The 24,745-nt window shown below is 38.6% G+C and overlaps 1 protein-coding gene across 2 annotated transcripts; it reads left to right on the plus strand.

The window, feature by feature from the left end:
- The first annotated feature begins 889 nt into the window (after window positions 1–889).
- Window positions 890–23,585, plus strand: STEAP2 (STEAP2 metalloreductase). Of its 2 annotated transcripts, XM_069859604.1 has the most exons (6): window positions 890–985; window positions 4,459–4,983; window positions 6,605–7,132; window positions 8,702–8,866; window positions 16,084–16,231; window positions 23,445–23,585. In XM_069859604.1, the coding sequence occupies exons 2-6, from the start codon at window positions 4,492–4,494 to the stop codon at window positions 23,447–23,449; spliced, it is 1,338 nt and encodes a 445-aa protein (XP_069715705.1). In that variant the 5' UTR covers window positions 890–985; window positions 4,459–4,491; the 3' UTR covers window positions 23,450–23,585. The 2 variants fall into 2 exon arrangements, with proteins under 2 accessions (XP_069715705.1, XP_069715704.1); XM_069859603.1 differs by lacking the exon at window positions 23,445–23,585 and having other exon boundaries at window positions 16,084–21,830.
- The last annotated feature ends 1,160 nt before the right edge of the window (window positions 23,586–24,745 follow it).

Consider the following 24,745-nt stretch of genomic DNA (forward strand, 5'->3'; position numbering starts at 1 on the left):
CTTCTTGGTTAGTTGGGCACACTGCTGGCTCATGTTCAGTCAGGTGTCAACCAGCACCCCCAGGCCCTTTTCCTAATACACCGCGACGTCCCTGCTCACCGCAGAGGGAGCGAACTGGGTGATATTTAAAGGTTCCTTCCGACCCAAACCGTTCTACGACGCCACGGCCCCACGAGCCCTCATCCACGGATCTGCACCGGCTGAGGGAAGCTACGTTCTGCCCGCGGTGCTGCGCTCGCCCAGACCCCGCGGGGCCTCCGGCGGCACCGACAGCGCTCGGGGCGGGCTGGGGCTCCGCGGGGCCGCCCCCCGCGCTGCCCTCGGTCCGCGCCGGAGCGGCCGCAGGGGGCGGGTCGGAGCGGCGCCTTCCCGCCCGCCACTGCGGGGCCGGAGCCTGAGCGGGAGCCGCGGCGGCGCTGGAGCTGCGGCCGAGGGGGTGAGCGGCGCCGGGGGGCGGCAGCGGGCCCCATCCCCGCAGGGCTTCATCCCCGTCGGGCTCCATGCCCGGTTCCATCCCCGCCGGGCTCCATCCCCGGTTCCATCCCCGCCGGGCTCCATCGCCGCCGGGCTCCATCCCCGGCTCCATCCCCGCCGGTCCCCATCCCCTCCGGGCTCTCCCGGCTCCATCCCCGCCGGTCCCCATCCCCTCCGGGCTCTCCCGGTTCCATCCCCGCCGGTCCCCATCCCCGCCGGGCTCTCGCGGCTCCCTCCCGGCGGGGCCGCCGTTCCCGTCACGGCCGGCGTTGTCGTTGCAGCGGAGATGCCGGCCAGGACCTGGGCGCCGCCGAGCTGCTCCGGGGACGCCGCCCGCCCCGCGCCGCCCGCCCCCCGTAAGTGGCCGCCGGGGTCGCGGACGCGTTGCCTGCTCGGCTTTCCCTTCGCTCCTTCTTCTCCTCTAGGGGTTATTTTTCCAAGAGCAGCTTTTCACGTCCGTGTAACCTTCTGGCTGACATAGCTCTGCGGTGTTTTCCTGACTTATCTAAGGGTAAATGTCAAATTTATGTCACTTCTACTGTTTGGATTTTTGTATCTGTGAAGCCAAACGCTTTGTAAAAGAAGGTTTGTTCTGTTGCAGTGGGTTCCCGACCAACTCGCCTTAGCTACTTCTTATCGTCAGCTGCCCATCTTAACGATTTACAAATTGATTGCTCAATAACTGGGTGTAAAATCTCTGCAGAGACTGAAGTTAGGCTAACAGCTCTTTGCTTTCCTTGCTCCTCTCTTCTAGAGGTATGTGCTAGTCTGCCTGTCTTGTCCTCCGAGATCCTGAGACATCGCTTTGACCAGCATGAAGTCCATCAAGGGTGGACTTCATAAGTATCTGCTGACTATAAAATTGTTGTATTTAACTTCATCGTTTGCTCTTAACTTGCCTTTTTGCCCTATGACCTCACTTTCTGTCTCCCTGTAAAAGGAATTTCAGTGAATACCTATTCACAATTAACCTCTCTGCTGAAGGCTGAAATAAAGACGACATATCACACTTTGTCCTATTTTATGTCACCAATAATTTGCTCCTCTTCCTCTTAAGTATTAAAGCTTGCCTTCTCTCTTTTATTGTATTTATGCAACCATTGCTTGTTACCCTTAATGTTCTTCACTAGTTAAAACTCATCTCTGTAATATTGGTGTTCTGATTTTATCCCTACACAACAGCACTGTCTCTGTATACTGTTCCTTAGCCCTTTTTTTTCACTTCTAGTGTGATTTTTCACGTGTTTAAAGCTCTCCCAGTGTAGTTAAAACAATCTCACACACCCTCTTTCTTCAGAATTGCTATTGTGTGTTTAATATAGTCCCTTTCAGTAGCTGCCAGCTTTCTGATCTCTTCCATTTCTTAGATTATTTACCCGAGTCAAGTCTGTCTGTTCCCTGAGTCTTTTTATCAAGTCTCTTAGCTTTATTCTGTACATCACACTATACTTTCGTTAGAACAGGCAGTGAAAAACTTTGGCCAGTGGGCCAAATTCAGCTCACCAGAGCTGATCTTCATGATCTCTAAATCTTTGATGCCCACTGTCCAGGGGATCCTTTGGACAAAAACTGAAATTTCCATTTGCTTATGATGGTTCCTTTTCCATCTCAGAGTTTTGCAGCACCTTCACATCACACGGCGTGAACTGAAACAGGCCTCAGTAATCGCATGGTGAAAGCATACATATTCTGGCATATCCAGTTTTATGTATATCTCTTACCAGATCAAAATAGAGCTTTTCTCATTATGTTCCTGGATGTGAACCCATCGTGGTACAGGAAATACTAGTATTTTGGTCATGTGCAAATACATTTCAGGTCATGTGCTAAGGAAGAAGTCAATGATTTTTCAGTGCATGCACAAAAATTTACATGATTTTTATCTCTGTCAGAAAGAGTCACCATTAGAATCTTTTCTTAGAATACTGATTTTGTGGTCACTTTTACATATTGCTTTCCATCTTTAGAGTCTCAGTGAGTTCTTCTCTAGTCAAAGTTGAAATTTCAAGTGCCCATTCTTCTAGTAGGTTCCTCCTGTTTCTGAAACACAAAGTTACATTTAATTGTGAGAGGTTGTTCACCACACATACTGTATTCCCAGCTGATGGCTGAGTAAAGTGCCCCACTGGTGATTAGTTACCATCATATCAGCTCTTGGATGGTGTCTCAGGAAGAGGTTCATTCAGCTCCCACTTTCTTTGGTCTGTTACTGATTGCTTCCAAGACAGCAACCTCCTAGTTTCTCTTTGCTGCTTCTTAGCCTGCTTTTCCACTTCGCTTCCTTCATTTTCAGAACTCCTTCCTGTTCTACAGTGCAGAACTACTCATGCCATAACTGTGGTGTCATGTGAAGACTTTCCTCCTGGGGTTGTCTTGGGTTTTTTTTATCTCTTTTTGTCTTTGTTACAGCTTTACTGCTGTTCTGTGACCTCATCTCTCTAAAGCTACAGCAGTATTTCTTTTAATTTTCTGTGAGCCTAAGCCTCTGTTCTTCTTCAAAGCCTCCCTTACTACACTGCATTTGAGTCATAAAAATCTCTTCCCCTTTATTATTGCATGAAATCGATCTGTTCCTGCCATTAGCTTTTCCTGGAATGCTGTCCTATGTGTTTGTCTCTTCTCTGTCTAGTGAGAAAAATTGTTAGGCATATTTGTGATCCATGGCCTTGAATCCTTTACCCTTGTACCCAGTTAATCCGTATACATCCATGGCCAAAACTAGTAGTCTGACCTAGCAATGTTACTAGTGATCTCATGAACAGGCATTGACAAGTTTCCGTTGTTCTTTGCCATTGGATCTACATATGCCACCCATTTCCCAGGCTAACAGGTGACTGTGTCAAACGAATGTCTCAGTCATGCTGGCAACCATAACATTTGCAGCTTTAAGGCTTTTGCATCCCTTCATTCCTGGCCAATATAGGATGCCATGATAATAACTTGCATAAGCTTTTAATGGAATTCAGTTTTCGTTAACTTACTGCCCTTATGCCAGCTACAGGCCAGCCACCTCTGCTTTCTAGTATTTTCCACAGTTAGCCAGTTTTCCTGTGTGTTTCTTCTCATTATTCCATTGTCCATTAGTTTCAGGAGCACAAGGTTGTCCTGTGGCCACATATTCTGGAGCAGTAGAAGATAGGGAATAGGAGAAGACAGAAATAATATAATTTACTTCTGCAAGTGTATTATTGAAGTATTTAAAGTATTTTATGTTTATCTTTGTATCAGTGACACATTGCAAGATCAAATTGATTAGCATATACTTCGTTAAAGAGAAAATATAAAATAGAATCATAGAACAGTTCGGGTTGGAAGGGAATTTTAAAGGTCATCTCATCCAACACCCCTGCAGTGAGCAGTAACATCTTCAACTGGATTAGGTTGCTCAGGGCCCCATCCAACCTGACCTTGAATGTTTCCAGGGATGGGGCATCTACCACCTCTCTGGGAAACTTGTTACAGTGTTTTACCATCCTCATAATAAAAAGTTTCTTCCTTATATCTAGTCTAAATCTACCCTCTTTTAGTTTAAAACTATTACCTCTTGTCCTAGCACATCGGCCCCCTTTAAGTACTAAAAGGCCACAAGAAGGTCTCCCTGGAGCCTTCTCTTCTTCAGGCTGAACAACCCCAACTCTCTGAGCCTGTCTTTATAGGAGAGGTATTTCATTCCTCTCATCACTTTTGCAGCCCTCCTCTGGGCTTGCTCCAGCACGTCCGTGTCTTTCCTGTACTGAGGGCTCCAGAACTGAGTGCAGTACTCCAGGTGGGGTCTCACCACAGGGGAGTAGAGGGGCAGAATCACCTCTCTTGACCTGCTGACCACACTCCTTTTGATGCAGCCCAGGGTATGGCACTAACATGAAATTTACAACACTATATTTTGCTCCCAGAGATATTTATAGATTCTGATATCTTGTAAAATTGTATAATGCTTCATTTTTCTTTCTGTTGCTTTCTCTCTTTTTTCTTTTTTCTTTTCAGAAGAAATAGTTGTAGATTTCGTGTCTTGGAAGCATGGAATCAATCTCTATGATGGGAAGTCCTAAGAACGTCAATGAAACTTTTCTACCAAATGTTGCCAATGGTGTCAAGGATGCCAGTAAGATCAAAATAGGCATCATTGGAAGTGGAGACTTCGCTAAGTCATTGACAATTAGGCTTATCAGGTGTGGATACCATGTGGTCATAGGAAGCAGAACTCCTAAACTTGCTGCTGAGTTCTTTCCCCATGTGGTTGATGTCACTCACCATGAAGATGCAGTAGCAAAAACAAACATCATTTTTGTAGCCATACACAGAGAACATTATGCCTCTTTGTGGGACCTTAAGCATTTACTTGCTGGTAAAATTCTCATAGATGTCAGCAATAATACAAGAGTAGACCAGTATCCAGATTCCAATGCAGAGTATTTGGCATCACTTTTCCCAGATTCCCTGGTAGTCAAAGGATTCAATGTTGTTTCAGCTTGGTCACTACAGTTAGGACCAAAGGATGCCAGCAGACAGGTAAATGTTATATTTATATTAATTTAACTTGTTTGTAATATGAAAATGACAGGAACTGAATGTAAGCCAGAACTCATGGGATTCATCCGGACTGATTTAATGTACCTAAAATATCGGCCCTTTAAGTTTCAGTAGCCAATAAAACTTCCAGAGCCTAGTTCATCCACTGTAAGGCATAAGAGTAAATGGTCCAAATTGTCCCCTTGGAATCTCTTTATCATTAAAGATTGCAGAAGCATTGTGGATTCTAGCTTAGACTAGACAGCTGACGTATAGGTGACTATAGGTAGAGGAGAGGAGTTAAGGAAATATGTTAATTTTTATCCTTGTACTCCGTGCAAGGATAGAGGAAGTCTTTCTCGGTGTATTTTAGTTTCAATATTGGTTTATATGGGGTGACCTATTAAAAGAGGTGCGCAGAAATCTGAGGTCCTGATTCCAGGGCTCAGGAGTCAACTGTTCTAAATATGCCTGCATACGATGTAACAGCAAGGAGAAGGAAAGAAATCTAGCCTTTAGATAACTTTAGATCGCAAATACAAGTAAACAGAAGGAGGCACATATGTTTCTGAGTGATCATTCATTTGATCCAGGACTGCTTGGGAACATCATGTTCAAATTCCTTTCCAGTATGTTCTCCAAATCCGTCCTGTATATGGAAAAGGCTGCTTTATGTTTTTCACGCTTTGCTGAAGTGATACAATAGATTTATGCCTATGCAAGAACCCAGTCCTCCGTAGCTTTGTGGACTCTGAGAAACACATGAGAAATTACTGGTGTAACATGACTGCTGGAGGCTAAATTGAGTTTTCTGGCACTTCATTTTAAATGGAATACAATTTATACAGAATTAGCATAATTTTAAAAATAACCTCACTATTCTATTTTTATACCCTTTCAGAATAGCACTGCTCTAAAAGTAATTAATGACTGATCATGTTTGCTCTAATGCAGATGATCAGCAGTATTGGGCAGACTATAGATCACTAAATTTTAAAGGAGCTTTACTTTGTAGCAGTGCATTTCTTTCAGTCTGTAATAAACTGGCCTTTAGAAGGAGTTCTTCTTTGGATGCTAGTTTTTGTCTTTTCTATTAAACATTCAATTTCTGTAGAAATCTGGATTGTGAAATTAAGCATAATACATAGAGAGATTACACAGTTCTCTGCTTTGTGTTCTGTTCATGCTACAACAGTTTTAGGGTCATCATTCAAGATTACTGTATTTTTGAGAGACACATGATTTTCTGAAATGCTTTTGCCATTGTTTCAAGTTCAGTGCAGTCCTGTAGACATTTCAGTGGGGGAGTGTTCAGCATGCAGATTACCAGGGCATCCCACAATCAGCTCACTATTAATTCCAGTAAAAAGCCAATTTTGCATTGGTTACTCTGTTGCTAAGTCGGTGTGCATATTTTCACTTTGGCTGGATATGTATATGGTTGCACTCTCAGCTTAGTAATAAAAGCTGGGATAACAGTGTACAGTTTTAGCGGTAGTGCTGTGGTTTTGTCCTGGAGGCCCTTAAGGGGTTTTTGTGGGTTTGGTTTTGGTTTTTGGTTTTTTTTTACCTTTAAGGCTCTGTCTTTGCCTACAGACGATTCACTTGATTTTCCCAACAGGTTTATATATGCAGTAACCATGTTCAGGCTCGCCATCAAGTCATTGAGCTTGCCCGTCAGCTCAGTTTTATTCCTATTGATTTGGGGGCATTGTCATCTTCAAGGGAGATTGAAAACTTACCTCTGCGACTGTTCACATTGTGGAAGGGGCCTGTACTGATTGCCATTAGCCTGGCAACGTTTTTCTTCATCTATTCCTTCATCAGAGATGTAATCCATCCATACGTGAGAAATCAGCAGAGTGACTTTTATAAGATCCCCATTGAGATTGTGAACAAGACTCTACCAATTGTTGCTATCACTTTACTTTCTCTAGTGTACTTATCAGGACTTATTGCAGCTGCTTATCAGCTTTACTATGGAACTAAGTATAGGCGATTTCCACCTTGGCTGGACAGCTGGCTCCAGTGTCGAAAGCAGCTTGGACTGCTGAGTTTTTTCTTCGCAACAGTGCACGTGGCATACAGCCTCTGCTTACCTATGAGGAGATCGGAGCGATACTTGTTCCTCAATATGGCATATCAACAGGTAAGTCAATCTTCAGTTCAGTAAGGCAAAAATGCCTTGGCTGTGTGCATATGGCTCATGAATCTATATTAATCTGTTCGCCTGTTTTCTGCAGAGAATATTATGGGTAATCTTACGTATAGCTAGTGCTGAGTAAGTAGGGAGACCTTGTGGGTCAAGTTGCAGTCAAGTTTGCTTGGCAGAGGGAGTCAAGGATGTGTCCTACTTAAATCCCTGATAGTGATATACACAAGGAGAACGCAGGATAGAGAGGAGAAAAGCAACAACAGGAAACTTCTGAGCTGCTGAGGTGTGTTCCTCTCTATGTATACTTAACATATGGGGGAAATATGTATATCATAAGTGCATTTACAAGTGTGAAAAAAATATAAGGGTAGGTGCTGCAATAATGCTCAGAGATAGTTCTATGTCTACAGAATGAAATTGCTGTTACTTTGTAACATTTTGGACCAATGGTAAAAATATTTTACTCATTAGAAATTCTGTGAACTTCATCCATCACTGGCGGTAGAAATTGAGTCAGATTTCCCAGAAGCAATTGTTCTTGCATAACCCTGAAAGAATCTCTGTCAAATCTGTCACCCTTTAGAAGAGGGTCTGATGCTCCTGTCTGTCAGTGAGGTACCTTATTGTCACCTTTAAAGTGGTGGAAAGCCAGCATTGCCAGAAAAGCAGCATTGCCATTCAGCACAACATCTGCAGGAAAGAGACATGATGGAACAGAAAGAAAAGCAAATAAAGGAAATCAAATCAAATGGAACAAATTAACAGAGATTGGGTTCGCAAAAGGGCTAGAATGAAAAATTTAGCTTAAGAGAAAGGCAGGAAGAGCAAAACCAAAAAAAGGCAGCAAGAAACTGTAATTGTTCACATTTAGTAAAGGACCCACTGATACCTTTACTTAGAAATTATATTGATTTACATAATATTGCAGAACTCTGACTTGCTAGTATTTCTAGTGAACCTCTTTCAGACACGCTGTATCACAATAGTTCACCTGAAAGCTGAAAAATAATTGAATATCCCAACAGCTTAGCTGTTAAAGACCTGAGCTGTTCCCTTTTTTTGTGTTAAAGCTCTCCAACCAGAACAATCTTGGGTGAATCTGATATTAACAGTGAAAGAGGCAAAATAACTTGGACTCAGCATAGGAAGGTGAAGTAAAACCAGGAAATTATGCTAAAGTAAATAATGTCTAAATGTAACAAACTAAAAACAAATTGCAATTTATCCAATTTATGTTACAGAATTTAAGAGCTACTTCTCTACAGTATATAGGAATATGCAGATTCATCTGGTTTTATAACAGTTGTTATAAATAGTATATAATGTTACATTTTCTTCTAACAACTCATGTAAATTTCCCCGTTCAACATATTTTTAAACTAGCTAGAGCAAGTACCAGCAGTAAGGAAATAATTGTTTTTCTCCAAGACATGAGGAAACCTCTGAAATATTTGACAGCATTTTATAGTCGTCCTGTGACTGTAGACCTTTACTCAGCAAAATAGCTACTGTCATTTAAAATATTCTGTAAAATAAAGTGCTTCCTTTCTGCTCTTTTATCAGGTTCATGCAAATGTTGAAAATTCTTGGAATGAGGAAGAAGTGTGGCGAATTGAAATGTATATCTCCTTTGGAATAATGAGTCTTGGATTGCTTTCTTTGCTGGCAGTAACTTCCATCCCTTCAGTAAACAGTGCCTTAAACTGGAGGGAGTTCAGTTTTATTCAGGTATGTTACTTTTTAAATAAGAGGGTTTGGTTAGTAGCAACAGTTCCTTAATGATGATGATGATGATGAGCAACAGCACTTAGCAACATCATGAGAGCTTTTTTTCCCTCTCTCTGTTAAGTTAATAAAAGCAACATATCCTTATTTGGCAGATATATTACCATAGTGGCACATTAAGCATTTCATGAGTGTTAGAATAGGAATTTGCATTTTACACTTCTTGATCTTAAAGAAACGGCATGGCTAAGGCCAAATTAGCACTAATCTATTCCTGTTCCATTAGAATATTTTGCTAAATTCAAATTAGATAAATTTGGACAAACTTGCTAGAGGCAATGATACTGCCAAGATGCTACTATATGTATATGCACACGCTGTTAAAATTGAAGACTTAATTTGTTCTGCAGGATTTTTATTGCACAGCCCTCTGACAGCCATGGTGTCATTGATTCAGTTTTACTTCCCTTCCACTGTGTGGGAATTAACACAGCTCTCAACTGTGTTATTCCCATTAGCTGAAAATACCCATTAGTAAAATATGAAGTTTTGTTTACTAAAAGCAGAGGCTTTTCCAGGTCCTGACATACCTTCTGCTGCCTTGCTTCCTGAGATACATATTTACAACCAGTATAAAATACTGAGGAACACAGGCTTTAGTAAACAACTTAATGCTTGCTTCCAAACAAAATTGCCATTAGTTTTGGGTAGCAGTCAGTGATATGGATTTTTATTAGGATTCAGTCAGTGGTAAATTTCTGTGTACACGCAGTTTTAGATTTTGCTATGTTTTAGGTTTTTTCTCTGACTTTGGATTCATTACCGTAGTCTTAACTCAGTCTTTTCTGATTAAAGTTCTTTCAACATAGCCACTGTCATAATATTGCCTAATTCTTAGTCCTGTCACTGTTTACAAATTCCTACCTTCAGAAGACAGTCACTGAGTGTACAGTTCATGGCTTAAGTTGTGCTTTATAATTTACAGACATTTTAAAGGGAGTGATGTGAAACACTTCTTTAGCTGTAGTTGTCAGAGGTCTTTCGTCTATAAAGTAATATCTTCCTTTCCCCTAGGGCTTCCATTGGTGGAACGCTCCAGGTAGGCCTACAAAAAGTTTGCCAAAACAGTTTTCAAACTAGAGTTCCCCTGACAGAACTGTTTATCCTTTTTCATGGTTTTGAGCCTTCAGAGGGAGTAAATATGCACTTTTTATAGTTACAACATCCCTGCCATCCAGAGTTCTCTATGCAGGGACAACAGTACTGCTGTTAGGTGATGTAAAATGCTAGCACAAAAGGGAAAAATATGTATTCTTTCTGGAGTGGTGTGATGCTTTTATCTAGCAATGACTTCCAGCCACAAACCCAGCATCTGTGTCATGTTTTTCCTTTCTCAAATTTCCAAATTTCAGGCTTGCATGACTGAGTCAAAACCCACACAATAGTCACATAATGATGTGTATACAAGAGTATTTTTAATTGCCTTATTTACTGCAGTTATTTCAACTGTAAATCAAGTCAAAATACTTCAGATTTAAATAACCGTTGAATTCAATGAATCATCTGTCAGATTTTGAGAAATTTGATTGGGAACAAATTGTTTGCTTTGGAGATATGCTGCAGTTGATATAACATTACATACTGAAGAGAACTGGGATTGGTAATTAATTATGATCATTTGCAATTTTTAACCACAAAAAATATTAAACAACTAAAAATTTCCTAAAGTTAATGATCATTAAAAGTACTTTACTTTGTCATTAACTACTTCTCAGCATGTAAATTGTTCTTCATTAACTTACTTGTCCTTCAAAGCAGTCCTCATGCTTTATTCAGTCGGAGAACAGACTTTCAGTGATCACTCACTAAAGTAAAAGAAGTCTGCATTTCTGCATAAGCTTCATAGTACCCAGTACACAAGTAGAACAGATAAAACATCGTAATACTTACTGGCTTTTACATTTTCTTCAACTGAAGTGCAATGTAATGCATATTTGAACTTAATTTTCTCAATCTTCTCTAAGTCAGGGGGACATACACTGGAACTATTAGCCCATCATCTCAGTGCTGCTCTTTTTTCAGCTAGGAAAAGCGATATGTCTCTAGCTTTAGACCTCAATCGCAGAATTTGCCAAAACAGTTGCTGAATTTGTTTTGCGTCTGACAGATGAAGAATCAGTTAGTCAGCACACTCAGTTTCTCACCTCAGCGCTTCCCACTGAGAACAACATACTATTGATTGCTCATCTTAATAAATACAGCTTCAACAAAATAAGGATCTGCCCTCTCTATAGAGTTTTACGAGTAAAACACACTCAGTCTTGAGCTCTGCTAGGAAAATCTGAGTTAAGGATTAACAAGTCATTAATGTATACAGTACAGAGTAATTCTTAGCCTTGTTCCAGTGGTAAAAGCTCTGAGCAGCATCTTCGCTACCTACAGTGGTTCAAACAGACCTTCCTAAACACAGTCTTGCTAATACTGTAAAGAACTCCCTGTTGTGAATGGTTTTGCCCAGAAATCATTGCTGTCTTTGATATCCCAAATTATTTTGGAGATACCTTCTTCTTACCTAGTCTGGTTTCACAATACAGCCCCAAAAAAGCCAGCCTGCTTGATCAAGGGAAAAGAACTTTGAGAGGAGAAGCAGTGCAAGCTCTGCTTATTCCTTCAAAATATGATTATGAGCAAAGTGAGATATGAGGAGGTTGAATAGTAAAGCAAAAGGAAGTTACTATGTCAGCCCTACCAGGAGCTAAGAAAGCAGAAGAAAACTTGAAGTTGCTGCAGAACAGAGCTGACCACTGTACAAAACAAGTATCTGATTACTTCATCATGATTCAGAGAAAAACACTCAGAACATCCAAATGGAGAAAACACAGAACCAGTCAGTGAGGAACAGTTTGCTCAGTAGCAGGTCTTAGATAACAGAAGCTTAGCATGAAACTTTGCAGGCATTTTAACATAACCCAGAGTTGGAAGTTACTGAGGAAAGAAGCAGGGAAGAAGCTGGGGCTGATAAACCAGTTAATCTTTTCTTAGATGCCACATCAGTACTCTTCTTTTTATCTTCTAAACATATTTGAATAAGGAAAAAAAGGTAGACATGGGTAAGAAATAAAGAATTCATATTTTGCCAGAGGAGGGAGAATAACTAGCCTAAACCAACACACTGCAAATAGAAAAAAACATTTATCGTAACCAGTCCTTGAGTATTCACATAAAATGCACAGAATGGAGAATGCTGTCTGCAAGCAGTGCTGCACCAGGTCTTTCACTCTTCTGAAGGATGTAAAACGGTAAAGGTATAATGAGCATAAATTATTACTGCCTTTGTTTTCCAGTCTAAGAGTTCAAGTCCAAAGCGACTCAAAGTGGCGACAGACAGAGCAAACTGGCTTTGAAAGCTCAGCCTTATGTTTCTGAGCAAAAATCAGTGTGAATCTGCCATCGGTGTAGTAGAAAACTGATCTTTTTGTAGACCTTCCTTTTTTCTACTAGCACAATCCTGAAGTTTTTTGGAGACTGTTACTAAAACTTTTCTTGAGCACACACACTTTGAGGGAGGGCTGCCCTGCCTTGATTCTCCCACAAGAACAGGATGCTTACCCCCCAGAGTAAAGAAGAATGAGGCCTGAGTATTTAGCAATTTTATGCATAAGATTCCAGTCAGAATTGCTACCATTTATAAGTTTAGCAATATCCTGCTACAGGGGGGATCTGAAGTAGAGCTTGCATAAATGGAGGCTTTGGAAAATACCTTTTGTATATACAAATTGCTTGGAACTACTTGGCCATTGTGAAGGCAGAAATTCCTGAAGCAGATCTGTCTCACTACAAATGTACGGTTAACATTTCAGTGATTTTTCTCCTGCATCTTTTCCACTCCTCTTAACAGTTTTTTCTGCCTAAGCAATGCTGTTTTGTTCAGTTTATCAGTGGCCTTGGCTGGGAATCTCCCACATTGGCTAAAAACCTGACTTTGATCAGGAAGGACAAGAAACAAAACACGGAAGACTTAGAGAAAAGTTAATAGATTGGTGAGTCCATAGGAAATGTGCTGATCTATTACTCAGCTTGCAGGAAACACAGTATTCTGGGAAATAAGGAAGCAAAGCAACCAAAGATCATCTTCCACTTTTCCCAGCTTACAACTGATATTGTTACTCACTCACTGATTTTAATTTACTGCTGAAGGAAAATGTCCCTTCTTGCTGCTTTGAAAAGTCCTCTGCTCTTAAAGATGGTACCATTCTGTGCCTCCGCTGGCTTTTTTTGTGGTACATCAGTGTAAGTGATCTTCCAGTTCTCACAGACATATTCATACCTTTCTTTTTGTGTCTTAAGTAGCCAGGAAAGGATGACAGAAATGCAATATGTATATTCTATCTGAAGCATAACTACGTTTCAGGAAATCCACTGTCTTTAGTCCCTGTATTTCTTCCTCCATGTTGTCCAGTCATAAACTTACGCAGAAGAATATAACCTTGCACACCAGAAGGATGGCAGCTCTCCTACCTTTCCAGTATTAAACAGATTGCTTTCTAGCAGTTGTTAAACTACAATCCCACAGCACAATCAAGATTTCTTTTTCAATAATTGAAGCATCTCTCATGTTAGCGTCCACAGGGGTGGTCAACTGGAGTATGGGTTTCAGACACTACCGATGGCCATGATTTGTAGTATGATCCACAGCTACCAACTTTATTTTTACTGTTCAGCTGCCCAGCAGTGCCCTTTCCTGCACTAAGTGATGTCTTTTTGCCCAAGCCTGCTTCAGCAAGTTCTCAGTTTCCTCATTTTACTACTGTAGTCTTTGAACATTTGCAGATACAGAAAAATGAAGTCTTTATAACAAACACAGTCTCCTGCAGTGGAGTTTTACTTAAGTAGCAAAAGCAACTTGTACTTCTGGAAAAGTTGTCAGTAGCTGCAAGCTGGGATAAATGCTCTTGATGGAACTTTCTAGTGTAGATATGCCCTGACTAAACAAACCAAAATCTGCAGAATGCTAAGTTGTGTGGAGGAGATCCTCCTTCTAGCTAAGCAATGCAATTACTGGCAAAACTGCAGCACAGAAATATGGCAATTAAGGGCCTAGTAGAAGAAAATACCATCATTAGCTGACAGATGCTCTGACAGGAGTGTCTTTGTTGTCAGATTTTTAGATGAGTAGTTGAAATGGTCCAGTACATACTAGTACATGCCCTACCAGCACTTCAAAGAAGCATACGGCAACTTTCCCCTGGGCAAAAAAAGACCTTAGAATCATAGAATCACCAGGTTGGAAGAGACCCACCGGATCATCGAGTCCAACCATTCCTATCAAACACTAAACCATGCCCTTAACCACTTAACCATGTACCTTAATAGAGGTACATCGTATGTTTTTCTTGTCCATGTGCTGTTAGTTCAAACTGTATTGATAAACATACTGCTGTATTTTTAGCTTCCATTTTGACCATTAAATAGAAAGACATATATAGATGTCTCAAAACTGTAGTTTGCAGATGGAATTTAAATAAGAATTAAATTAAAAATAAATCTAGGAAGAGTCTGTATAACATTTCCTTGTTTCTTTTTCAAGAATTTTTCTGGTTCTCCTCAGTGAGCCTCAGGAAGAAGTGAGGGATATGATTCACTTGCTCCCTTTTCCCTACTAGCAGTGATATAACAGGAGTGAATTCAGTACAGTCATACCAGCAAAAATTTGCAGTATTCAAACACTAGGTTTGATACTATTGTTTACTGTCCAAATTTCTTACCAGAACTTCATACAGATACTGCATATGCCATTTTCTTGTCACAGAATCACAGAATCACTAGGTTGGAAAAGACCCCCAGGATCATCAAGTCCAACCACTCCTATCAACCACTAAACCATGCCCCTCAGCACCTCATCCACCCGTCTTTTAAACACTTCCATGGATGGTGACTCAACCACCACCCTGGGCAGCCTGTTATCCGCAAGTAGCTGTCTGATTGTTGTTTCTTATGGAATATTTTGGGAGCAAATTGTTCTTTTTTAAAAAGGGTACAGATACCTAAAACATTCCAGCATGGCTCTGAAACCATTGGCAAAAAAATCCATAAATATTGGCAAGTTAATTAACAGAAGTGTTTTCCTTTTTATACCATTATATCTGTCAATCCTTACAAATGGTGTTAGCTCAGACATTCTCCTTTCTCTAGAAACTAGTTAATCTTGAAGTACAAAGTATTAATTCTTTCACTATTATAGGCCATTAGGCTGCGTTCTTCTTTACTTCTCTCTTTACTGGAATTAAACCAAATCTTGGTAGCCAGTTGCTTTTCTTAAAATTAATTCTCTGTTTTGATGATTTTCTACAAATGTTTCCCAACAAAGTTAGTCATTACATGAGTTTTGGTCAAAAAGTTTTTCTTCATTTGATCACCATCAGAATCTAAAGCATAGTAGTCTTTTTTACCACAGTTAGGAAAGTCAAGGTTAAGACATTGAACTCAAGTCTGCAGAACAATACAACTACAGGGTTCTTAAAAGGGCAGATTGACAGAAGCACTGAATGGCCCCTCTTAGCACTACTTTCTGTGGTGGGATCTAGATAAGAGGTGATAAGAGGTGCTTTGCTGGGTGATGTGGGAACCTTACTTCATGTTTTATCCGACACGGCCTGTATAAGATTAACTGCATCATTGCCTTGTGCCCTTATGCCCAAGTCCTGCAGTCCAGATATTTCTGTTAAGCAGTAGGCAAGTTGACAGAGAAAGGCAAGGGATGGTTTATGCTAATTTCAAACAAGTGGATGTAGGTCATTGCATGGAAGAAGCAAACTGCACATCTCAAAGTAATAAAAATCTGGAGTGTTAGGCCCAGATCTCTTCATGAATCTTGGAAGTGATCTACGCTTATAGTTAAGAAACAGGGAATTTAATTAGTTTCCAATCACAACTGATGTTCCAGTAGCTTCACTGGGATTGTTCCTTAGAATTTGGGCAAACATAATCTTCATTTCAGCTTTGATCAAGGCTTATAGATGCTAGCAGAGATATGCTGTAAATCAGTCCACAGTTTTCAGAACATGTGAAATGAAAACCACATCTTGCTAATTTAAAATAGTGTATAGGCAAGAGATTTTAACATGATGTCCAACAGAAATGTTAAAATAATGAGTTAGAGATGTTGAATGAAAGGCCAAGTATTATTATCTCTTCTTTTTCCCTGTTTTCTCTTTTTCCAGTCTACACTTGGATACATTGCTCTTCTCATAAGTACTTTCCATGTACTGATTTATGGGTGGACAAGAGCTTTCGAAGAAGAATATTACAGGTTTTATACACCACCAAATTTTGTTCTTGCCCTTGTCCTGCCCTCTATAGTAATTCTAGGTAAGATCATTTTACTTTTGCCATGTGTAAGTAGGAAACTGAGGAGAATTCGAAGAGGATGGGAGAAAAGCCATGTTACAGAAGAAGCAAGTGGGTCTGTTCCACATCTCTCCCCAGAAAGGATAACTGTGATGTGATGATAGCCTAATATTTATTAGCACTGTTGTAGGTGTTTAGGGCAGAAAGGGGGGTGAGGGGTGTCATTAATTTTTATTTTCAGTTTAGTTGAAGTATAAATAAAGTCACTGTGGACTTGCTTGGCATATAGTACAAGCCCTCAACCCAACTATAAGAAATTTATAACTAGAAGACTACTACTTTGGATAACTACAAAAATATTTTTGGTTTGAATTACAGAGCACAGATGATTATGAAATCAGAATTTTTTAATGCTCTTTTGCACAGTTATATCACAACATATTTTATTGTAACCACACATTCCAGATATTTCTTTGACTTAAAGCATATGTGTCAGAATGCTATTTATAAATACCACATTTTCTGGGCAATGTTTCTTTTATTAAAACCAAATTTCTGGGTTAGTGAGTTCGGAATATAGATTAGCATGTTAATATAATCAGGTTTTGAAACAACTGTAATGATGTATTGCACATGTACAGAGTATTTGTGTGTGTTTTTACACCATTCCATGATTTGAATATGCAAAATCAGTTTCAATTGTGTAATTGTACACCTTGAGGCAAATGGTATTGTACTAACAGGGTCTTTTTTTCAAAGTACTGCATAGGATTTTAGACCTTTGGCATCTCTTTATTTCCATACATTATATAATGAAAATTCGAAACAGTGTTATGCATATATAGAAAGACTTGAAGATATGTGTGCAAGCAACTGGTATTTTAGAATTATTTTGAAATATCAGGAAATATTTTGGAACAAACAAAAAAACTGAGAATTCTGCAACAATAAAAAATACATTTTCACTGTGAAACTTCCAGTATGTTGGTACAACAGGGAAGCATCACAGTACTCATGTTCTCTGTGTTTCTGCACTGGAGTTTCAGTTACTATATATTAATTTCTCACAGTCTGTCTTAAATTATTAGTATCTTTTTGTGCAGATCCAATCTTCTATTTTTATATAAAAGTCTTAATTTTACAACAAGTGTCTCCGGAATATGTCTGAGTTTTTGAGGAAAAAAATTATTATTATTATACTTAAAAATGAATTTATCTCTAAAACTTCACATTTGCATTTCCTGTGGGAGCATTCACAATTATTTATTCCTCCTGCTTTGGCAGGTTCTACTCTTCTCTAACAAAACAGCCAAACTCAAATCATACCTTCAGGCTACTCCTGCTTAATTAGCAAAGCCTTTCTTTTAGTGAACCAGAATGTGTATCTGGTCCTCATTTTCTTTATTTGCATGAAATTATATCTTTCCTATTTATATTTGCACTATTTAGGATCTCTTGACTTGCTTAGCTGGAATTCAGTTATTATTTATTACTTTGCAAGAATTTGTCATTGGTATGATACATCAGAAATATACAGTACTTAAGCTTGAATTCATCCTCAAACATCACTAGTCCTGTAAATCTCATTATCTCTATCTAGAATGAAACCAGCAGCTCCACAGAACAAGAAGAATCTAGAATCAAATTCTGCCCTCAGTTACACTAGCCTAAATCTAAATAGCCCATGTTTGATTTTCTTAATTTCATTTCAAAATTTAAAAAATCTTCAACAACTTTAGTTTCATTGTAATATCCATATTCCCTGAACTTAGTCATCAAGCTTAAGATCAAACGTATCTTTCTGGGTTTATTGCAGCTCGAGAGACAGGTGGACTTTCTTTCCTTTTAAGTATGTTCAAATCTGGAGATGAAAAATAAAATATTTACATGACTCCAGAATTTAAACTTTTTTTAATGTCTTTAAATGAGAGGTCAGTGAATTCTATTTGACAACGGAGGTTTGTGAAAACTTTTTTGAAAAAGAAATCAACTACAATTTATGTGTTAACAGAAATTTGAAAAGTCATATTCAGTTCACAGATTTTCAATTTCAAATTGTTGAAAAACAGTTTTTTCTCCTTTTTGAGCTATAGGGGGAAGCAAATGGGAGGAGAAAAATCATTTTATTTCACCTTTTTTGAAAAGTAACAGCTAAGGTCTTTGAGACCTTTCACCAGTAGCTGATGAGTGGCAGATGCTTCCAAAAAAGAGGGCATATGTCCTATCATGCTTCTCCTGACATAACCTCTTGGAAATTATTAATTTCAGACTTCCTTGAGACAGGTGCTGCCTCTGCAGTATTGTATTTAATAGCTACTTCCTCCAAAAATTCATCTAACTTTTTTAGAAATTTGAAACTTTCCCAGTTTTTTACAGGAAAAGAAAAGCTGGGGAAGAACAAAAAAAAAAAGTTTAATGAATCTGTCAAATTAGTATAAAAAAAAATGGTTTTTCTTTTTTCCAAAACCAAATCAGTTAGTTTCAAGATACTAATTTTATTGTCCCTCCTCTGTTATTTCAGTGATACTTGTGGTGATTCACAAGTACAGTACTTTTATTAAACATTCTGGAGATGGACAGGAGCCTAAAGTAGGACAAATGAGATTTTCACATAAAAATGAAGAACAAGTGACAGCTAGAACTTCTCTAATTTACTTTTCCAATACAAAAAAACTGTATATTTCTTGAAAGGCTTGCAGAGTTACATTGGATTTCCTGGCCTGTTTCCTCTTCCATTATTGCAGAGCATAATCACACAAAGCTTCAGCATTTTAAAATTAATTTTCAAATAAAATAATTAAAAATATCTCAGAATACATGAAGTCTTGGAGAATTTTAATAGGATAAATACACGCTATATTCTACGCAAGTCCTGTGCATGAAACCTGATAAAAATCACTGTAATACGATGGTATAACTGAGGTCAGAATTTCATACATCTGAACAAATTTAAGGCAGAAATCATTACTGTTGACAATCTAATTACATTTAAAAAATAAATATGCTATTATTTTATAGTAATTCTACACTTCTGTAGAATAGGTAATTGACATTCATGCTCCCTACAATTATCTAATTCACTATGGCGAATAATAGCACAGTAGCAGTAGTGTTGCAGAACTAAGATACTGTGCTAATTGAAAATTACTTTTGAAGTCCATCTGTATTGTACTATAATGTAACCACTGACAGTATATATGAAAACGTATTGGCCTTCTTTCCTATGCAAAAAAAGTTATTATTTCATCATTAAATTTCTTCAAGAGTCTTTAAACTGTTACATTTTGAACTGCCAAAGGTGACTGGAGAGAATAATGATGTGTTGTTCCTTTTTTTTCAAACTCTGTGTGTGTAGAAAATTTAAGAAGTGTTTTGATTTTATAAGTTACTTGAAAGGTTGAAATATTAAAGTATTAATAAATAGATTATATTTTTAGATCAAATATATGAAACCATTTTTGTTAAATATTTGTGCTACAAAATGACATAAAGTTTCATAATGGTTTCCCATTCGGCCACGTATTTACTTCTAACTGGAATAACAAGTTGACTTGTGATTTAATATTTTCTAGTGTTCTTTAAGGACCAGTTCGTGCTAATGTGACACTGTTAATTCTGAAAGTAAAATGACACTCTTGTATTTACTACACATTATGTATCATATCATGCCTATGCTGAGTCACATAAGGAATCTTTATTCATGTGGTCAAACACATTGAGTTCTATGGAGCAACTCACATTAGTTCTCATTGGAAAAAGATCTGAGGCTAAAAGTTTAGTTGCAATTGCCTAAATATAATCAACTAAATGCATTTAGCTCTCTTAGCTACTTAGAGGAATAAATACATATTTTGAGGAATAGCCTGTTATAAAAATATTTTTGTGTAGCTTTATATAAATTGCTTACTGCCTAATGGAAAATGAATAATGAAATAAACTTCCTTTCTCTTCATTACTGTGCAGTAAAAAAAGATAGTGCTTAATATGTAATACACAACTGTACGCATCATATGAGAAAATTGAGACTTCTATTTATTTAGCAACAGGTTATTTGTTTCCTATGGATATTAAGATATTCTTTCTTAACATTGTCTAACATACAGTTCTATTACAGGTTCCATGTGTGTCTTACAATTCTATTAACTCTAGCAACTATGTACAAGTTAATTAAGTACCCATGTTCTTGAATTAGTTAGAGATTCATTATTTTGTAATTGTTTCACAAGTTCTAGGTTGTGGTGAAGGTTACTGTGACTTTGTGCCACTTTTTGTTCCAATACTGTTCATTATATGATGTATATTTGTATTTTTATTTGGAATTCATTACCTATAAAATACTCTGTCTTTGTGTGTGTCTACATGTTATTAGCTATACAAGCTGCCCTACTAGCACTATGGGAAATTATTAATTGATATAAGGCAATGAGTGTCCAAGGGGCTATAAATTTCACAGATGTTAATATAGTTAGGAAACAGCTTTTCTCTGAACGTGAAGATTTCCTCTGGAAGTTAGATATAGCAGGTGCATTAAAATTAGACAGAATGAGTTTTTCGATATAATATTTTAATATATGCAGTGGTAGTAGATGCATCAGACTGTGTCTCCTTATACACAAGTTTTTCATTTCTTGGCTGTTCATCCTGTAGTATTTTCTATTAATGTAATGAGTAATGTTGCAGAACTGATACCATGTCACTATATGATACTGCTTAAATTAATTGGATTACAACCTTTAAAATAAGTGATACATTGAACTGACTGGAACAATGATCTCTATCAATATATATTATTTCTCATGCCTTGCTGTCAGTGTCTTGCAGTGAGCACAGTACAAATCCCATGTGCAATACTTTCCTTGTAGCTGTGTTTGTCAATTCATTTGTGCTGTCTTTCTGAACAGGGCTATTATAAATTATTAGTAATGCTCTTATCTATTTTTCTATAGACTGTGTTTTACACAAGAATCAATAAAAAGTTGATGTTACTTTGCTTTTTCTTCTGTGCTTATGCATAATAAATTTCAGGTTGCTTTTCTTTGTGATATGTGTCCTCTGATAAACATTTTTCTTGAGAGGTAGAACTTGAATGTGAGTTCATTAAAAAAAATTCTAAAGGGCAATTTGTACCTTTTGCAAAGGCTGGATAATAGATATTTCACCCAGACACACATCCCATACCCTGCTGTGAGGTATTCTCAAGGTTTTCAGAACACAGAGTGAACACTACAGTACTATTAGGGTATATTCAGTCCACTTTCCATTCAACAAATAAAAAGTTTGACAAAAGTGAGACTGCTAGGCACAAGCATGTTTGCCAGGTGGAGACACTCTTCCTGTTTGGCTGTGTGTGTGAGAAAACATTACTGTTTAAATGAGAAAAACAGGTGAACCACTTTGCAATCCTTCATTTGGAAATACTTTTTTCAACGAGGCTTGCGCTAATACAAGAGAAAGGCAGAAAAGAATACATGAGAGGTGAAATCCTGCTTAACTAGAGGTCAGCAGCATAAACTGTTCTGAGTTCAGAGAAGTCAGTGAAGCTGGCAGGGTTCGCATTGCTTTCACATTAAGTTACATAGCCTTCTCAGTTTTCCAAATGGAATTTAGGTATTTTTTTAAATTCAAAATATTTAATGTCTATAGCATTTTGGTTCTTGAAGTTTTTGTTTTCTCAGCTTATTTAAAATCTCACCCTGTTTCTCTATATCACAGTGCTTGTTTCACTAAGAGCCGATACTACAGTAGCAGCTGGGGCCCCAAACTTACCCCTTTGTCCAGCTATACCTTGTACTGTACAAAAGCATAAGTTTTGTCTATGGTAACTCCCTGCATTTCCTTGCAATAATAAAAATCAATGTGAAAGTCCCCCTGAAATCCATACCCCCTGACCTGAACACTGTATTTTAATAGTACAGGCAGGTAAATACAGATGATGGACTCACTGTTGACTTTACAGGTTTAAGATTGGGTTTACTGCCAGCCACTTTGCAGGTCTTTTTCCTGTAGATATCAAGCATAGGAGGTCTGGCAGGATAGTTCTGTACTTTCCTCTTCCTATGCACCTCCTTCTTTTTCTCCTTCCTACTGACCAAAAATAAATAAATAAGTAAAAGAAACAAGAATGAAAAGGAAAACAAGAAATATTCTGATTTCTATACTATAAAAAGCTGAGTGTCATATTTGATAAAAAGTGCAACTAGCTTTAAAAAATGTCTACAGGTTCCATACAGCCAAGGAAAGGACATCACTTGGTTAGGGTCTAAAAGTATATCCTGTACTGAATAACAGTCCTTCAGGAGAGCGCAACCTGATTTGTAAGATAGCAAATACAGAGTGGTCAAGGAAATAATTCACTCAGCAATGTCAACAGGAGGCTAATGGCAGACCTAGATACAGAACCTTGATCTTCTGAAGCACAGATGTGTCCTACACGTTCCACTACACAGTCCTGTAGTTTTATGAAATTTAACCTTACCTCAAGAACAGAGTTTGCTGTAATGTCTCTTCACACCAAAACTGTTGATCCTCAGTCAAAACAGAAATCCCTTCTACATCAAGTCTACTTCTTAAATATATTCCTTTGCATTTGTAAGACTTAATATTTAATACTTGTGTATTAATACTCTCCAAAGTTAGGTACTATCGCATTGATAACTTAATATTATTTGTTACCAACAGAAAAGGTAGATGTGGCAAGAAAATACAATATAAGCCTGTTTGGAGCAGAAAACTGTTAAGTAAATTCACAGTTGATGATACGTTTTTGAGGATGGATGTTTGCCATTTGCCAAGGGCAGCAGAATCCCTGTAGTCAAACTTGCACAGTGCAGCTTTCATCCCAATTTTTAAAAGCTTCATTTATGAAGAAGGTGCACAGTGAGCAAATGGAGCTTTGCAATATGATCTTTGGAACAGTCGGCCAACAAATGGCATGTGACCTAAGCTTATAATTTACAGACCAAGTTTCCCAATTTAGGTATGTTCTCTATACATTCGTCATTCAAAACACGAGCAACGGGACTTAAAATTACTTAAGCCACAGCAAAATTAATGTTAGTGCTTTTTTTTCATAAGCTTAAAACTTTTGAATACATACAACTTCATTAAGCATCTGGGCACAAAGCAAAAAAAATATATTATTTCAGTTTGTTAGGTACTAACTACTTGCAAACCTATAAGCATTGTCATTACAATTCATCTTAAATGCTTAATAAAAATATCTTGTGATATCCAGTGTAGGCCCGGATACAAGAATGCTCACAGACACAAATGGATGGGCTAGTAGAACATGGAAAGGCTAGTAAAATGGTTAGAAGAATGGAGAGATGCCTGCATGTGGATGGATGAAAAATGTCAAAACACCAGCTCCGAGACTGGCAGCTGCTTCCTCCCATTAAGTGACCGTACTATGATGTGCTACAGGTCCTGCCATTGTATGACCTTTGTGCTCACAAATGCAGCTCAGGAGATTCAGGATGTCAAAGTGATCATTGTATCTTCCAAATAAGAGTTTCGTTCTATGCTAGGCGTTATTTTTGTTATCATTTTGGAGTTGTACGCAAGATGAACTTCTACGAAGCTCAGGAGTGTGGCTGGGTACCTGAGGAATTGTCTACTTCCCCTTTGATGGAAGAACTGTATAGCATACGTGAGTACTAAAGATGGTATGGGTTTTACTTATTTTTGAGGAAGGCAGATATGAAACAGGAGGGGAGTAGCATACAGACTGGGAAGAGTGAAAATAAGAGGTATTGATTAGAGTTGGAGCCATGAAGATTTCTTGCTTGCTTCTGTTAGCAATTGCTCCTTTTCCTGTAAAAACTGACTGGAGATTCAAACAGCTATCCCAGCATTTAATAAATTATTCCTGAATTTAAATGTTTCTTTGGAACTGCAAGAGCTAAAAGTTACTTCTTAATGAAAACTGAAGTTAGTAACAACTTCACCTGTGGTCAGAGACTTGGGATATGTGCATATTCAAATTTGCATATGTGCTACTTCTCTAAAGTATATCCAAATCCTATGAAGGAGAGCTGGAGCGAGCAGCCCAGCAGTGTGTCTGTGACCATATCATGAGGTGTCACACTTCGCTGCAGCTACTTCTGGATACCCGTCTGTCCTCCAGGTATGGACAGCCACAAGTACACCCAGCGGAGGGCCTGGTGATCCTGGACATTGGTGAGCTCAGACACGCTCTCAACCTGGAGAAACCATTTCAGGTTATGACTGCCCAGCCTTTGGCTATGCTTGCATCCCCATAGGAGCATCTTGTGCTCACAGCTGAGAGATGCCATAACAAACCTAGGGGTGAAGACCATGGGCAGGTAGAAAATATCCCAATCCCCTTACGCTTCTGTCCTGGCCTTTATTACTCTCCAGGTGTCTGTCAGCTGGTTTGTGCTGGTCTACACAAAGGGGAGACTCCTTTCAATCTTCTCCGCCCATGCTGACTTTAAGGTTTTATACCATATCCTGGGCTGCATCAAAAGAACCCCGGCCAGCAGGTCGAGAGAGGTGATTCTGCCCCTCTACTCC

Source organism: Phaenicophaeus curvirostris, chromosome 6 (assembly GCF_032191515.1).
Source record: "Phaenicophaeus curvirostris isolate KB17595 chromosome 6, BPBGC_Pcur_1.0, whole genome shotgun sequence".
NCBI classification, from domain to species: domain Eukaryota; kingdom Metazoa; phylum Chordata; class Aves; order Cuculiformes; family Cuculidae; genus Phaenicophaeus; species Phaenicophaeus curvirostris.

What these genes read in the sequence shown, in the direction of transcription:
- STEAP2 (XM_069859603.1), top strand. Translation starts at nt 4,492, where the DNA reads ATGGAATCAATCTCTATGATGGGAAGTCCTAAGAACGTCAATGAAACT. An exon ending in CAAAGGATGCCAGCAGACAG is followed by an intron (nt 4,984 to 6,604) that starts GTAAATGTTATA and finishes TTTTCCCAACAG; the next exon opens with GTTTATATATGCAGTAACCA. An exon ending in TCAATATGGCATATCAACAG is followed by an intron (nt 7,133 to 8,701) that starts GTAAGTCAATCT and finishes CTCTTTTATCAG; the next exon opens with GTTCATGCAAATGTTGAAAA.